This window comes from Copadichromis virginalis, linkage group LG7 (genome assembly GCF_057382275.1).
Source record: "Copadichromis virginalis isolate Kocher_CV1m ecotype Utaka linkage group LG7, C_Virginalis_male_GT1.1, whole genome shotgun sequence".
In the NCBI taxonomy this organism is placed as follows: domain Eukaryota; kingdom Metazoa; phylum Chordata; class Actinopteri; order Cichliformes; family Cichlidae; genus Copadichromis; species Copadichromis virginalis.
This window is the reverse complement of record NC_140624.1, coordinates 70,533,326-70,550,960: the sequence shown is the minus strand read 5'-3', so window position 1 is coordinate 70,550,960 and position 17,635 is coordinate 70,533,326. Positions and strand designations below refer to the sequence as shown.

At 48.4% G+C, this 17,635-nt stretch overlaps 1 protein-coding gene across 2 annotated transcripts in view; it reads right to left on the bottom strand.

Moving 5' to 3' along the window:
* The window catches only part of LOC146706813 (carbohydrate sulfotransferase 8-like), a 43,795-nt gene continuing 26,160 nt past the window's right edge, over positions 1 to 17,635 (bottom strand). For both annotated transcript variants that reach the window (XM_085465052.1, XM_085465053.1), the window contains exons 3-4: positions 3,892 to 3,932; positions 1 to 1,790 (exon numbers count right to left, since the gene is read on the bottom strand). In XM_085465052.1, the coding sequence (XP_085321178.1) occupies positions 765 to 1,790; positions 3,892 to 3,932 (1,067 nt within the window). In that variant the 3' untranslated portion in view covers positions 1 to 764. The remainder of the gene's footprint in view (positions 1,791 to 3,891; positions 3,933 to 17,635) is intronic.

Sequence of the window (17,635 nt, the reverse complement as noted above, 5' to 3'; positions counted from 1 at the left end):
TTCAAAGAGTGTCTCGTTTATTGTGGTCACAGGTGAGAAGGCAGTGTTAAGGCTTCGAGGTCGTCTGAAAATCACCACAAACACATTTGCAGCATCACCTCCTACCTCACTTCCTGTTCCTGCTTTAAACAGACTGTACATAAATGATCAACTGAGCCACTCCTCCACCCGAGCAGATTTAAGGTCTTTATTAAAATAATCCAGAGCTCGGTCAGTCCGCAGCATCATACTTCCTGTTTGCTGTCATAATGTCGGGTTAAATAATAAAATGACATTTTTGTGAAAAACATTTTTATATTTTTGTGCCTGATTCACTGATTAAAAAAAATTATTAAACAGCATCTCGACCGTGTCTTTGCCACAACGCCGAGGTCAGAGGTCACATCGGCTCATCTCCTCATCCTCCTCCGCAATTGTGCAGACCACCTCAGCTTCTTTCGCCAACAGCTGCGTTTGGAGCAGATTTGGCTAAATGCGATCTGATTGGCTGATGCCTCAACGTCGCAAGCAATTGACTCAAAGTTGTCAATGTGTGACATCACGGCGTCTGAGCCCGGAAGCATCCATGTGATTCCCGCCGTTATCTGACAGCTTCTCTCTGCAGGACGCGGCTCAACAAACTTCACAGAAGTCGTTAAAAACACACAAACACAAAAATCAGTCTCTGAGTCTGGAGCTCTCACACCTGCACAGGTACGCAGCCTCAGCTTGTCCCACCCCTCTGACACGTTAACAGAGCCAAACATGCTGAGCGCGGCAGTGGCTCAGTGCAGGTCGCTGAAGGGCTTGGGGTACCCGAACATCAGGTAGTCCATGTAGTAGAAGTCGAAGACCTTCTGCCGCTCGGTGGCGTTGAGCTGTGAGAAGTACTTCTGCGTGATGCTGGAGGATGTCCTCTCCGCCAGTGGGTTCCTGTCCTTGAAGTCCGGGAACGTGAGGTTAGCCGGCGCCCCGATGCTTCGGAGCAGGAAGTTGGCGTCACGCTCCAGGCTCTCGAACTTCCCGATGAAGGTGAACTGCAGGAAGCATGGGCTGCACAGCTGGCTCACCGGCTCCCAGTGGATGTCCATCCCCACGGGCCGCCGCACATCCAGCAGGTACTGCACAAACTCCCTGAAGGTCACACCGGCGCCAGAGCGCAGTGCAGCATGTGTGGCGTTGGCTCGGTACCTGGAGATGATGGCCCGTCCAAACACGGGGTGGTAGTATGAGTTGGGGCTCTCAAACTTGTCCCGAAACGCTGACACGAGGCGCTCAAAAGGCTCCCGGACGAACAGCGCTTTGGTGTAGGAGCGAAGCCGCTCGGTAACGCCAGCACGACTGTAGCCGCTGAGCCGCGGGAGGCGGTTTTCGTAATGCGCCGCGTCGTGGGGAATGTCCCGTGTGGACGCGGCGCTGCCGCTCAGCACCATCAGCACCCGCTTCCAGTTGGAGCAGCCAGCTTTGGGCACCTCGCAGTACAGCAGCCGGGACCGCTCCTCCACGTACACCCGCGACACCTGCCGCTGCGACGGCGGCCGCCTATCCACTCCCGGCTGGTATTGGGCACAGATATCTGTTAGCAGGCGGTGCCGTGACTCCTGCATCCTCGGCAGCTGCAGAGCCACCTCTACTTGGCCCGTGGGGGAGCTGGACGCCGCCACGCTGCTCTTCAGCAGCAACTTCCTGCGGCGTTTAGTGAGCGGCTGCTTTGAGCCGAGCGGTGAGTCAGAGAATAGCGAGGAGGACAGTGGCTGGGGACGGAGAGCGGGCGGAGAGACAGGACGACGTCCTGCCGCATCGTCGGCTTCCTTTAACACACACACATACAGGAAACAGAGGGCATGTCATCAGTGGGCGTTTCCCATCACGCAGGGCGTTGTCTGTATGTTTAACCTCCACGCTCGCCATTTCCTGCATGTAAAGAGTCCATGATCAGCCGCTTTGTTTTTGACCAAGCGGCTCCGATTCACATAAAACGTTCTGATCCATTAATCAGGTTTCTACTCTGCAGGTGCTACTCTGCAGGGTTCTACTCTGCAAGGTTCTACTCTGCAGGGTTCTACTCTGCAGGGTTCTACGCTGCAGGTTCTACTCTGCACATTTCTAATCTGCAGGGTTCTACTGTGCAGGGTTCTACTCTGCAGGGTTCTACTCTACATGTTTCTAATCTGCATTTTTCTATTCTGCAGGTTCTACTGTGCAAGGTTCTACTCTGCAGGGTTCTACTCTGCAAGGTTCTACTCTGCAGGTTCTACTTTGCATGTTTCTAATCTGCACTTTTCTACTCTGCAGGGTTCTACTCGGCAGGGTTCTACTCTGCATGTTTCGACTCTGCAGGGTTCTACTGTGCATGTTTCTACTCTGCAGGGTTCTACTGTGCATGTTTCGACTCTACAGGTTCTACTCTGCATGTTTCTACTCTGCAAGGTTCTACTTTGCAAGGTTCTACTCTACAGGGTTCTACTGTGCATGTTTCTACTCTGCAAGGTTCTACTCTACAGGGTTCTACTTTGCATGTTTCTAATCTGCACTTTTCTACTCTGCAGGGTTCTACTCGGCAGGGTTCTACTCTGCATGTTTCGACTCTACAGGGTTCTACTGTGCATGTTTCTACTCTACAGGGTTCTACTCTACAGGGTTCTACTGTGCATGTTTCTACTCTACAGGGTTCTACTGTGCATGTTTCTACTCTGCAGGGTTCTACTCTGCAGGGTTCTACTGTGCATGTTTCTACTCTGCAGGGTTCTACTCTGCAGGGTTCTACTCTACAGGGTTCTACTCTACAGGGTTCTACTGTGCATGTTTCTACTCTACAGAGTTCTACTCTGCAAGGTTCTACTGTGCATGTTTCTACTCTACAGGGTTCTACTGTGCATTTTTCTACTCTACAGGGTTCTACTCTACAGGGTTCTACTGTGCATTTTTCTACTCTACAGGGTTCTGCTCTACAGGGTTCTACTGTGCATGTTTCTACTCTACAGGGTTCTACTCTGCAGGGTTCTACTCTCTGAACCTGAAAATCTGAATTCCATCTGATGCTGTGAGTGTCCTGATCAATCATGCAAGTCAGGACGTCTGCAGTCTCAGCTGCAGGTGTCCAACCTAAACGTGTGTGTGTGTGTGTGTGTGTGTGTGGTGTCCAAACACTGAGGATGAGGATGATGATGATGAAATGTTTCTGAAAACCTCGCATTTGAACAGAATCATCTTTCTGAGATTCTGGGTGTTGTCAGACACTGCAGGACTAAATGTGAACATATTACATTTAAATTAAAATTTTAAATACATCCCGGTCTTGAAACCTACAGAGCTGAACTCAGATCAGAATCTTCTGACGTTTCTTCATGTTAAAAATATTATTTTACATTGTTATGAAATCCACCTACATCCAACTACAAACTTCAGTGTGAAGGTTTTTATTAGTGCAGCTCAAATATGGGACGATGCAGACCTGCTTTTGCTGCATATTTTAATCAGGCAACACTCATGTTTCATGCATGTGTCTACAGACCCTGATTCAGCTCGAGGGCACAGCTTTAGTCTGATATTCATGTTTAAATATTACCCGAGTTTTAGTGAAAGACCGTGGCCATGTTTCAAAAACACATGTTTCTGATACATGAAGCTAAAACTTGACAACAACCATTATAAACCTTCAAACTTTGGACCCCGAAACTTTTATGTAAATTAGAAACGGTGGAGCAGAAGGTCCTCGATGATCTGAGACTCACAAGAACCGATCAGGAACTTTCTGTTGCACTAAAATATATGAATGTCTAACCACAGGAGCTGTCGTGCTGGCTGTGGACACTGGATGGCGCTCTAATCTTTGTTCTGCTCCATGTGTTTACTCTGTTTGGAAAATGTGATGCTGTGTGAGTCCAGCAGGTGTCGCCGTGCTGCTGTTACCTTCTGTGAAGGCCGCCTGGGAGCCACCAGCACCTGCACACCTGAGAAGGAGGGGGGAGAGAGCACGGTCAGGAGCAGAAGTATGTGGACACGTTCACTTTATGTTGGGTAGGATGATTTAATGAAGCTGAAAACAAACTGCAACACACGTGAGTGTGAGAGAGAGTGAGTGTGTGAGTGAGAGGGTGAGGGAGAGAGAGTGAGAGGGTGAATGAGAGAGAGAGGGAGAGAGAGGGTGAGAGAGAGAGTGAGAGGGTGAGTGAGAGAGAGAGAGAGGGTGAGGGAGAGAGAGTGAGAGGGTGAATGAGAGAGAGAGGGAGAGAGAGAGAGTGAGAGGGTGAGAGAGAGAGAGAGGGAGAGAGAGAGAGTGAGAGAGAGAGAGAGGGTGAGGGAGAGAGAGTGAGAGGGTGAGAGAGAGAGTGAGAGAGAGAGGGAGAGAGAGAGAGTGAGAGACTGTGTGTCCTAGTGTGTGTGTGTGTGTGTGTGTTCTAGTGTGTGTGTGTGTGTCCTAGTGTGTGTGTGTTCTAGTGTGTGTGTGTGTGTGTTCTAGTGTGTGTTCTAGTGTGTGTGTGTGTGTGTGTTCTAGTGTGTGTTCTAGTGTGTGTGTGTGTGTGTTCTAGTGTGTGTGTGTGTGTGTGTGTGTTCTAGTGTGTGTGTGTGTGTTCTAGTGTGTGTGTGTGTGTGTTCTAGTGTGTGTTCTAGTGTGTGTGTGTGTGTGTGTGTTCTAGTGTGTGTGTTCTAGTGTGTGTGTGTGTGTGTTCTAGTGTGTGTGTTCTAGTGTGTGTGTTCTAGTGTGTGTGTGTGTGTGTGTGTGTGTGTGTGTGTGTGTGTGTGTTCTAGTGTGTGTGTGTGTTCTAGTGTGTGTTCTAGTGTGTGTGTGTGTTCTAGTGTGTGTGTGTGTGTGTGTGTGTGTGTGTGTTCTAGTGTGTGTGTGTGTGTGTGTTCTAGTGTGTGTGTTCTAGTGTGTGTGTGTGTGTGTGTTCTAGTGTGTGTGTGTGTGTGTGTGTGTGTTCTAGTGTGTGTGTGTGTGTGTGTCCAGTTCGGGTGCAGCAGCTCCTCGGGCTCATTCCTCACACTTCGCTGCGAGCTGATGCTGCCTTCGTGCTGCGAGAGCTGTGAAGATGATGAAGATGATGTGACTCGTTTGCGGTGACCTTCGTCATGCTGTGGATGGATGAGCTGCTGACCAGCTACTGTGCTGCTGGTAACAGCCGGCGCTCTCAGTTTAAATCATCGGTCTAATCGAGTTTATTCAGCGCAGCTCTCCAAGACGCTCGCTCCCCACACGACCACCGAGTCACATCATTTCACACGAATAACAACTGGCCCCGCCCACAACAGCCACTGCTTCGTGTAGTTTCTGCATGTGTGTGAGGTTACATGCTGGAAACGCGGTGAGAGTCGGGGTGGTCTGCCTCTCCCCACCGCAGGGAAAAGGGTAACACCACCTGGGTCTGGGTGCAATTCCCCCCTCCAGGGGCAAGGGTACCTAGACCCGGTTTGTAGAGTACGCTTGGGGAGTGTGATTGTGTGTACAGCGTCTCTTTATGTCTGTCTCCACGTTGGTTGAGTGTGGAGTGAGTGCATATGAGAGCATGAGGGTGGGAATGGATGTTTGTATCTGTGTGTGCCTGTATGTCTGTGTCTATATGTCAGATTGGGTATCAGACGCCACCTCTCTGGGGACACCTCAGGCCCTCCAAGGTTTGGAGGCCTATCTCCCCCCACCACCACTTCCCCTGCCGGTGGCGGACTCCCTCAGACATCGGTGTGTTGGTGGTTCTTTGTGTCCGGGGATGGGCGTCCGGGTACACACCGGCTCACTCCTTGGCGGCCGCTTGTCGGGGCCTGGGGCCTGGGGCTCGCTCGGGCCCCTTTGGAGGTGGGGTGCCCCCGGCCTCTCGGCCTAGGGCTCGGTCACTCAGGCGCAGCTGGGGGCCGGCGGAGCTCACGGGCGCGTCACTGCAACTCCCCCTGACTTCTGCTCCGCGGCTGCTGGGCGAGCCCTCATCTGGGACTCTCCTCAGCTCTTACTGGAATAGTGGCGCGGCTCCCCCTCTGTTGGTCTTCCATGGTCTCTTGTGTTCTGGGGGCCTCTGGATGTCTGGAGTTTTGATCTCCTCCATACCCGCTTCACACCCTGGAGGACGGGGCTGTGGCCCCCCCACACTCCCTAGCAGATCATTACATGGAGAAACCTTTGGAATGCAAGCATGCTGATCCACACAGGTATGCACACATGGGTATTCACAGACGCGGACTAAAGCTTTCTTGGCTGCTGCCTCAAAGCACACTGTGCGCTGTCTATCTTGCGTGCTGCACAATATCGTTTATTACTTAGTAAATACTGATATCTATGACTAGCTAGTTTATTGTGATGGTGCTTTGTTTTCTCTATTATTATGTTGCTCTTTGTTGTTTGCTGTCTCCTCTGTTTGTTTTTGTTTGTTTGTGTGTTTGTTTGTTTTTTTCTCCATACAGGTGACCCAGGAGTTTTTTTTTTTTTTTTTTTTCTCTCTCTTCCCCCCCCTTCTCACCGTCTCTTCTCCCCTTTGGTTTTCTTTCTTTCTCTCCCCCTCTCTCTCTCATTCATTCCCCCTGTCCTATTTATTTAAAAAAAAAAAAAAAAAAAAAAAAAAAAAAAAAGACAAAGGATGAACTGAAGCTCTGCCATCACGTAATGTCGCATACTGCTGTTTCTGATGTCATAAAAAAAAAAAAAAAAAAAAAAAAAAAAAAAAAGGAAACGCGGTGAGATCACTGGAACACAAAAACACAACGTGTGACCTTTGAACACAGGAGGGCATCCTTCCTGTGGCCTGTTGGTGTGTATTCATAGCAGGCACACACACGCACTCCTCATCTTCACAGACATATGCATGTGTGTATCACCATGTCAAACATTTGTGTGACCCTGAAACCCAATCAGAGCCCTCTAACAGTCATGTGACGACCTGACTGAACCTCAGGACTCTACGTCCTCACAGAGCTGAACGTCTGATCAAACTTTAAACCTGAACTGGCTGACCTCACTCCAACTTGCTGTTGTTTTATTGGTTTGTGTCCACTACTAACACACAAACACACACGCATGCAGCTGGCAGGCCCAGGTGGCCTCTCAGCAGTTTCCTGACACTGAAGGTTAGCGGCGGTGGCATCCCGCTGCAGCTCCTGGTTATTTATTACCCAGAGCGCATCTCACTGTCCCACACACAGAAAACATGTGACTAATCCAGGCTTTTGTGTCAGCACGCACACACACACACACACACACACACACACACACACACACACACACACACCTATCAGCTCGCTGAGCTCAGCTGGATGCTTGAGCTGTAGAGAGCGCCCTCTGGTGGCAACACATGATGACACCAGTTTAACAGAAAGAATCTTTTTGAGCTCAGATGAGGTCTTGGATCGCCCCCTGCTGGCCATTAGAAACAATGCAGATTTAGGGCTTCGCGTTTGAGACGCTGAAGCTATGCCGTGTTTTATTGTCTTGGTGTGACTGACCAGTGTTGAGAGAGGTTAAAGGCAGCTAACAGAGCACACCTGCCTGTTCTGATGATGGCGTCCGTCAGGAAGACACTTACAATCGGTAGAGTGCTGCTGAGGCGGAGCTCACGCCAAAGAAATCTGGATCTGCGTTTATGTTTACTTCGATAAATAAAGGAGGCGGGACTCTGGACACGTACATGGTGCAGGAACATGAAGCGTATGTTAGCTGTCAGGCAAACATTAACAAGTGACAAGCTCTATTTCTCTGAAACCCCGCCTCCAAACGCTCCCTGAAGGTGACTGAGACTCAGCAGCAGATTTGATGGCATCATGTGACTCTGCTGCACGGTGTCTCATCATCCACGCTCAGCCTTCAAACCTCTGCAAGCTCAACGTAGAGAGCACGGCGCCACTGAGGGGCTTACCATCATCACCTGGCAAAGCCCGCCCATCTTTATAGCCTTAATCCTTCTCCTGAACATTAATCCTGAGGACGCCTGCCAGAGCTCGTTAAGATCCGCGTCCTACGCCACACCGAGCTACACTATCTCGCCAACGAGCACTTCCGTGAAAGAGGTGCTCACACAGAAGCCGCCTGACTGAGATCACAGCATGGAGAAGTGTTCTGAGCTCAGGCGGAGGTCCCGTGTGGGTGGGGCCTCTGAGGCGAGATAGAAGACTGCCAAGCTGACCTCCTCGCTCCTCATCAGAGATCTCAATAGAAGCACTGCACGATGACATCATTGCATCTCACCAATTACATTCATACTTTTATTCCTCAGAAAATAAAACACAGTAAAGGTCGTCACAGCTGACGAGTCAGCCTCACTGAGCAAAGCAGCAGCATCGCTGCAGCGAGCACGTCAGCATCGCTCAGTTCCTCCCTCCAGAGCAACGTCGGGCGAGCGTGAGGTTTAGGTTTGTTCTGATCCACTGAGGAATGCCGCGATGTTTGAAGGCAGGGTCAACAAAGACGCCTCCGTCTTCACTTCTTGTGTAAAAGCAGTAAAAAATGACGAGAACACCCCTGAGCTCGGTGCGGTCTGGTTTGTGTCCGGCTGTCAAACAGCATGTGTGACCGATGATGTCATTGGTACAGCATCTCGTGGTTAACGCGATCTTCCTGATGTTTAGTGGAAGCTGGTGAGAGGCTCCTCCTCCTGCTTGTGGCGGTAACGCAACGTAGTCACGCTAATCATTGAACACTGCCCAGCCTCCTCGCTGTGACACGATTCCTGCAGCGAGGAGCGCCAAAACTCAAACTGAGATGACGTGAGCTGTTGCCTGCACTCACTGGTTTCCAGTAAAGCCTTAGTACTGGACTCTGCTGCTCTCTGGAAGGCGTAGCTGAGCCAGTGTCGTCTGTTCTTGGCGCCGCGCTCGGTGTCGCTGTGAGCTCCTGAATAATTGAGCGTGAGGAGTTCAGTTACCCCAGAGTCACGCTCATACCGAGGCTCTGCCTTAAAATATTCATTTCCTGCTCATCAATAAAAGACGGACAGCACGGCGAGGAGAACCCTGCTGTCACTGAGCCGCCTCTGAGATTATCTGGGAGGGTTTCCGCCGCCAACCCAAAACCCAGCATGTCGCCAGCGGAGCGCTTCCTTCAGTGCAAGCCCGACAGGAATGAGGATAGCTTCAGATTCCTCGCTCTATCACCACCTCCGCCCACTGCCAACACCACGAGTGAATGAACTGCTGTAACGTTGCAGCGCGTCCGTCCGTCCCCGGGTCACAGAAACGTTCCCAACACGTCGTCTTTGTACCGGATTAACAGGTTTAGTTCTGATTGCTTGTGTTAATAAGCTGCTACCAGTGAAGCAGTGACTTCCCTACGGTGGCCCTGAGAGGCCAAACGGACTGCAACTTAAGAAAACACCAGCAATAAGAAAAATGGTGCAAAAGAACACAAAATACAACGGAAATAAGAAAAACGACAACAGAAATAGGAAAAAACACAAGTGTTTCTGGGGAGACAATGACCTGACGGACCAGTTGCAGGAACCCAAAACATGGTAGTCGTGTTTTATCATGATCGATATCATACTCAAGACGGAACTGTAGGCTAATAGTCAGGCTAACACGCTTACCTCTCATCTTTTCTTTCCTCACAAAACCGATAGATCCTCCACTTCTTTTAAGTGTCTCCCAGCACAATTCTTAGCATGTTTTGGTTCCTGCAACTGGTCCGTCGGGTTATTGTCTCCCCAGACACCTTGTGTTTTGGAAATCTGTTTTTCCTATTTCCATTGTCTTTTTGTGTGCTTTTGCAGCGTTTTTCTTATTAGTGGTGTTTTCTTTGCAAGTTGCAGTCCGTTTGGCCTCTCAGGGCCAACGTACTTCATTAACCATGGCAGGCAGCCCATAGTGATGTGAAGTGGGCAGGGCAGTGAAACTGCCTTCAGTATAAGAGCACGGTTAGTCCCTGAGATATGAACATGAGCAAAGGCTGCAGCAGAGTCAGTTTGTTCTCCGGGTTTGATGTTCCCGTAATCTGCTCCTGTTTCTGCAGAATGAAAATAAACAAAAATAAACTGGACCATCACGTTAAAAATCCCCCCTCAGTCACAGCAAAGAATGAAAACTTGAACGTGTGAAGCGGTCACAGCGGGTCGGCTGCACCTCTGAGTTCTTCACCTCTAATCTACAAATCTGTGAACTAAGAGGAGTCAAAGTGCTGCTGCCTGGTTGGTAATAAGTCCCTGCTGAGCGAAACATTAAAAAGACAATTAGAATTGAAAATTCAGCGTCAGAGCACGAAGGAAAACAGCCTCAGCTTCTTTAGACGCTGATGAAACGCTCAGAATTTTATGTTATGTTGTATTTATGATTGTTATTGTTTAAAAACAACGGAGCGATCGATCGGCGTCACTGCTGTGTTATCATCCTGAGCCTGTGCACTCTTATACTGCAGGGATGGGTACACACCTGCAGGGGCGATGGAGGGGAACAAACAGCTGGTTAAAACACGAGGTCACGCTCACTGAAACATGCCTCTCAGATCGCGTCTTTGCCTCCTGACAGGTGATAAATTGGGCGGCGGCCTCGGCGTCTCAGAGTTGAGAAAGACACATTAAAGCAGTGGGAAAGTTTTTAGTGCGGTGGGCGAGCAGCAGGAGATAAAGTGCTGCGTCGGATCACACGAGGAGAAATAAGCCGATGAGCTCATCTCAAAGCTGCGTGGAGGCGGGGCGACGAGAAGCTTCAGGCCTACAGGTGAGCAGCAGCGAGGTACCGCCCACCCCAAACACACCAATCAGAACCAAACCTCTCTGTCTGCACTGATGACATCATCACTGAAGCAGAGTCTGTGGTTTCACTCTGCTCTCAGCGTTTATAAGGAGGGACACGTCGCCATGGTAACAGATGCTGTGGACCCACCTGCTCTAAGCGAGGTTAAAGAGCTGATAGTGATGAAGAAGCATCTTTAGAACGACCCGAGAAACCGTGCTCCTCCTAACGGCGCCGTTATACTTGCCCTGCCGTAGTCCTCATTTTCCTGTCACCGCAGCCGGGTTGAGGGTGCGGGTCTGTCGGTTTCCCCGACGCTGATGCCGGTACAGGAAGACGCTGCACCCACACTGACGTGGAGCTTCTGTGGAGGGTAAGCCTGATCCTCGACTCGGTTTGGTCTCACAGAGGAAGCTCCAGACCACGAACGATGGTTCAGTCCTACCTGTCACATCCACACCTGTATGTAACAGGGTCCTACAGGCTGCTTACCTGGCCTCGAGAAGGCGATCAGCTCAGACCTGCAGCGCTCACGTGGTTCACGTTAACCCTGAAAGGCAAACGGAGGCACACCTGTTGTTGCACTGCAACAAACGCCACGTGCCACCGGTTTGGACTGAAGGCCATCGAACCTTTCAAAGAGATGCCGTCTATGGTGACGTGGTCTCTGTTGTGTTTCATGAAGGCCAGCAACAGTTTTAACCTCCTCACACTTCACCTGTGGGAGGAAGTGACCTCACCTCTGACCCCACAAATCTGAAGCGAAGCCCTCGCGCTGTCAGTTCACAGAAAAACAGATTTTTTTGGTGAAAATGAAACAAACTGTACTAAACTACTGGATGGTGGCGCAAAGGGGACACGGGTGGAGGTCTGGCTGTTTGCACAGAACAGCTGACACGCTCTGTGTCCCACTGTCCGTGAGCGGCGATGCATCACACAGGTGACGAAGCCGATGATGCACCATCGCTGCTCCTCCATCACAGCATCCATCACAGCACCCGCCTCATTCATCATGACGTCTGAGCACGTCTGTGCCGAACTGTGCCGATGCTAACCCGATGCTGTTAGCATCGGGTTAGCATCTGTCTGCAGGTTTACTGGGAGGAGCTCCAGACTGAAGATGAGGAGGACGGTGCTTCCTCCCACCTGCTGAACTCTGAGTGAACCTTTCATACTCGGAGACGTTCGTGTTTACACCACAGCCATGAAATATGACCAGTGTGAAAAAATAAGTCTCTGAAATGGAAACGGAAGCAGTGCTGGGATGATGAAGGTGACGTAGGTGCCGTATCTGAGAGGATGCTCCAGCCTGTTTTCTCTCCCCGCCACATTAAAAGACTCCCGTCTGTCAAAGCTGCTGGATAGAAATCCTCCGGGCGTGGGAGTGTGACGCATCAGTGAGACGGCTCTGTCAGTCTGATGTCTTCACCTTTCTCCTTCCTTCACTTCTGTTGTTATCATCTAAATATTTTTAGCTGACCGTTGAATCTTTTACAATGATTCCTTTAGTGAAACCTTAACCTCACATAAAACTGCAATTCTGAAGAAAATGTTTCCCACACTGATCGTTATTAGAGGGTTGAAATAATGTTAAATGAATCTTAAAGTTTAATGAAGCTTATTCTATAAATATGTTTGTATTTGTCTGCGAGGACAACTTTTCTGTTAGCGGGACGTGGACAAGATGAGATCCGAGTCGAGCAGAGTTAATCCTGCTTCCAGACGAACAGACGAAGCTTCACGTCAGAACATCATTACTTTCACTTTGATGTCTATTTTTAGAATTCACTTATTGTTGTTTTGATTTGGAGCCATACACATCAAACTGAACTGTAAACGTAATGGTCACTGCGACCAACACTGCAGCCTCCCAGTACTCCTGTCTTTCTTATTCTCCCTGCCTATCTCACTTGTTCTCTGCTAACATCTTCCTTTGGACGCTGTAAATGCATCATTGTTGCCTCTGGCTCCTCCCACAACAGCGTGGAGCAGACAGCAGTAATCTCAGAGAAAAGAAGCACGCTGACCTCCATCTTTACTACGACTGACTCACCGAGAGCCGTCTGAGGGCCAGAGTTTTGATTTCCATTCAGGACTCTTAGAACGTACTTCCTGTTTATTTATGACAAAGCATCATGGGAACTGTGGTTCCAAACCTGTGCCTCAAACATGAAGGAGACAAAGAATAATAAGAGTGGGGAAAAAGCTGCTCCAGTGGGCCTGTGGCTGTGAGACGATGTCAGAAAGCAGGAGATGAACGCCGATCTTCAGTGAGCTGCTCTGCCTCCTCCATCACGATAGTGCCCGCTCTTCTTCAGCCTGCAGCAGATGCTTCCTGCTCTGCAATAAAGCTAATGCATTTTTTATTGACGTGTATCCATGAGGAGGAAGCTCTGAATAAAGAATAGCAAGCCGGCTCCTTACGGCCCACTTTATTTGTCCGTTTCCATCACTGTCACTGTTTCACTGCTTCAGAGACTTTCCATCGTATCTGGACGCGTGCAAACCACAGTTTGGACTTTTTTATTGTTTCTGATTTTTAAGCTGGTTCAGTCGAGTTTTTTACTGTTTTTCATTTTGATGGTGTATCTTTTTGTTGTATACTGAATAATTAATCACGCCAACCTGGCAGGGATAGCTCAGTAGGTAGAGTGGTTGCCCCATGATCGGAAGGTCGGGGGTTCGACTCCCCTTAACAGCTACCCTGAGGTACCCCTGAGCAAGGTACCGTCCCTACACACTGCTCCCCGGGCGCCCAATGGCTGCCCACTGCTTCACTGAGTGAATGGGTTAAATGCAGAGAGCAATTTCCCCACGGGGCTCAATAAAGTACAATAAAGTACACAATAAAGTACACAATAAAGTACACAATAAAGTACACTTTCTGCTGAGGCTGGATGTGACCCTCAGGGTGGGGAGGGGCTGTGATGTAAGTGACGGTTTCACGGCTGATGTTCGTCCGACGCCGTGATGCGAGCAGACTCCGTGCAGGTCAGAGACTCTCAGGCAACGTCCTCAGATACGAGTGCTCAGCGTGGGCGGGGTCTCCTTGCTTTCCTGCAGCGTCTGTGGGCTTTAACCATCAGCATCCTCCATCAGATGATGGAGGTCGTCTGCGGCCGCTCAGCCTTCTTCCTCGTATCTCATTAACACGACATCAGCACACAAGGCGCTGCACGCCAACGCTTCATTAATATTTCACAGTCAGGGGGACGCGTGCCCGGCAACGCGACCTTATGCAGATTAAGATGTTGGCAGGGATAAAATGAAACGCTGCCTCCTGATTATCAACGAGGTGCCAGAGGACGGGCGGAGGTCACACAGGTGCTGACCGCCGTCAGACAGAAAGGAGGCGGGACTGAAACAAACCAGGAGGGAACGACGCGTTCACCGCTGCTTCTCTGTTAAACGTTTAGCTCATGAAGCTCAGAATGAACACATCGTTTTATTGACTGCTCTTATGACAAATGTTTAACCTCCTGAGACCTGAACTCTTCCACAGCAGCGTTTTTAATTTCTCTCTGATATTTGGGCTGATTGGGACCTGATCAATGTGAAAACAAAGAATTACCAGATTGTTTTTTACCTGATTTTTGTTTCTGATGAAAATAATATCCAGATGTGAGGATATTCATTTAAAATGTTGATAGAACAGCAGCAGCATAACGTCCTCGTAAGTGGACATCAGGCCCATGTAGAGCAAATTTGAGTATTTTGGTCTAAATAACCCAAAATGTCCACATATGTAGACGCAGGTCCTAGGAGGTTAAAGTGTTTTGTGGTTTCCTGCTCCTCCCTCTGTCACACCAGGCATGAAATAAGCCGTCACTGACGGCAGGTTTGCGTTCACGCCACAAAGAAAAGGAGCCGAGGAGGACGGGGTCACGAAGGAGCGGAGCATCATCCAAGCCGACAACGGGGATCTTCCGTGCTACCTCCACGCCTTTACTAGGGCTGCCACAAACGATTATTTTGATAGTCGACTAGTCACCGATTATTTTTGCGATTAGTCGACTAATCAGATCATCATCCATTAGACGTAAAACTACAGCTTATTGCACCAGCAGCATCTGCTCTTATATAACTATCATTAGCTTACAGCTTTAAGTGTTTAAGGTCTGTGCTAACTAAAAATAAAGACGAGATGATAGTTTATTGAATTTTAATGAAATTTGCAATTGTTTCGGTGAAGATTAATAAACTCCTTGCTATCTAAAATATAACAGGACACCGGAGTATATTCTGGAGCATCTCACACTTCTGATAATCAGCTGTCTGCTTGACGTTTATTCAGCTGTGCAAAAACTATAACTTTAATCTCAGCCAAACCGATTTACTCAGGAACAAATAAAATACTAAAAAAAAAGCCAAACAATAACATTTTTAATTTATCTAAGTGACTCATATCATGTTTAACCTGAGTAGCGAAAGACAGCGGTGGGTTTGAAAACGATTTGCGGGGAGTCCGGTGTTCTCACGGCGCTAGTGAGCCTTGCCCCCGGCTAGCTATCGAGCTAGTGGGTAACAGACGTCTCCGAAAACGTCGGAGCGCTTTTGAAAATATGCGGCGTCTTGATAAACTGAGCAGATATTTGAGGTTTACACAGCTACATTCTCGCCTGAAAATACGTTAAACGTTTATTTTGTGACCCAGAAAGAATAATAAGAGTAACATTAAAACTAACTAGCTGCCGCCATTGTTGGAAACTGAGCTGGGCCGTGCTATGAATTCTGGGACACAGCTTCTTCTTCTTCTTCTTCTTCTTCTTCGGGGTTTAACGGTAGCTGACATCCTTGTACATGCAGTGCTGCCATCTTCTGTTTCAGTCCGTTATTACACTCTTAAATCCTGCTACTTATTCCTGCGTCTTTTGTGATCTTACAAAGCTTCAAACGACGCGTCGATTATTAAATCAGTCGTCGACGATTTTGATAGTCGACGTAATCGTGACTAGTCGACAAATCGTGGCAGCCCTAGCCTTTACCGGGTTTCCTGAGTGACACATGACGGGACTAACATTAAAACAAACAGCGACAGACGAGCAGCCACGTACACCGGCGCCATCTATAACCAAAAGGATCCATTACAGCAGACCTCCCCAAACTGTGGGGGGCGCAGAGCCATTGCAGGGGGGGCGCGGAATGAAAAGAGGGGGAAAAAACAACGCTTGGACACTGCTAGCACGGCGCCCACACAAACGCAAAGCAGGAGATGAAGCATCGCTGAATATGTTTCCAAACCAACTTCATTCTAAGCCAAAGAAAATATGGTGAAGCAAATCTGCCCTTTGGCTTCACCTGCACAGGTGCTGAGGCAGGTCTCCCTGCAGGTCTTCCCTGCGTCGGGAGCAGCGCTGGGCTGTTTAAATCACGGACAAACAGGATCCCACAGTTGTTTATATTTTTAACCACAGAGAGGCATTTTTGAAAAATGTATTGACAGCAATGTTGAACATTATTACACAGGAAAAAACAACTACATGTAAAATAATGACACCGTGAGCCTCTGCCTTTGTAATGGAGGGACAGTAACTGCGTGTAAACCTGCAGACAGTCAGATTAACAGTATTTCGTCTCTATCATTCTGCGATTCATCTCCTGTAAACAATAACGTGGCCACAGCGTGGCGTGAAAAAGGCACATAGCTTTGACGCTGCGTGACCAACTCTGCATTCCTCGTCCACACGGAAACGCAAAAAAAGGAGTTTTAAAAGTCTCAGTTTTCGGTGATTCGAAACGCCGTTTACGTGGACGAAACAGCTGCGTGTTCAAAATCACCCGTGTACGCAGCGTAAAAGAGTTAGTGGTTTATTTATTACTACCTGCAGTTTACTTGTATTTGCTTAACTGTTTACTAAATGTTTGAGGTGTAAAATAAACCGCAATGGAGCAAAATATGGGCGTGTGTGGGTGGAGGACGTGTGCGTGCCTGCGCGCAAGGGGGGGCGTGAACATTTTTCTTGTAAAACAAGGGGGGCCCAGCAAAAAAAGGTTGGGAACCGCTGCATTACAGGAAGACGAGCTGCTGATAGGGCTTTGGAGTTGACGTCACGCCGCAATGCATTATGGGAGCGCAGCGCCATTTTCGGGGTCTACGAATCAAACCAAACACACTGTGTTGGAACGACGACTACAAGAAAGATGCTTAAAAGCAGCTCAAAAGAGAATGAACTGTATAGAGACCGATTTCATTCAGAGGCGAAGCAGCGGTACTTGCAGAAAATAGCGTGCATTGGAAATGTGGACCCGTATGAAATACGGCCGTGGAGTAGAAACCCTGAAGACCAACCGCTACTGACGTAGCCTGACATATTTCATACCTTATCTGTGGAGTCAGCGCGTACAAGTCGTCATTCAAGCAAAGGTAAGTCAGCTCGAGTACTGTGAAATGCGTTTGATTTCCCTGCAAACATTCAGATTAGTGCAGCATAAATTCATTCATGAGGGGAAATTACAGTGAGAACATGTGGAGGCTGTTAGAGGGATAACATAGTGAGTTCAGTGCATTGATGAGACACTGTCCTGAAGGATTTAGTTACTCTTTATGGTTAAAGAAATTGCACTAATTTATTCATATTTATTATAAATAATCCTAATTAAACATCTTGCTTCCATGTTTGTATCTTGTGTCACTAAAAATACATTTTATTTTAATTTTATATATTGATCAATGACCTGCAGAATCTCCTTATCATACTAAGGGATTCATAATTGTCACTTTATGCTTTCTCCATCTCTAAAGTGATGACATCCTTGCATTACCGGTACATACTTTAGGTTCATTTTCTGCAGGCAGATTTACACTATAACATGCAGCGTTCTATAGATGGACACATAAAGAAATGAAAAATTACATGTATGTGCTAACTTTCTAAACACTTTGTTACATTTATGATAAAGTAGATAAAACACATTTACGTCGGCCTTGGCTCATAGTTCTTGTCTTTAAATGAACTTTGTCTGTGTGTGTTTCAGGTGCTGCACTCTAAGACTGAATGAACCAGCATTGCAG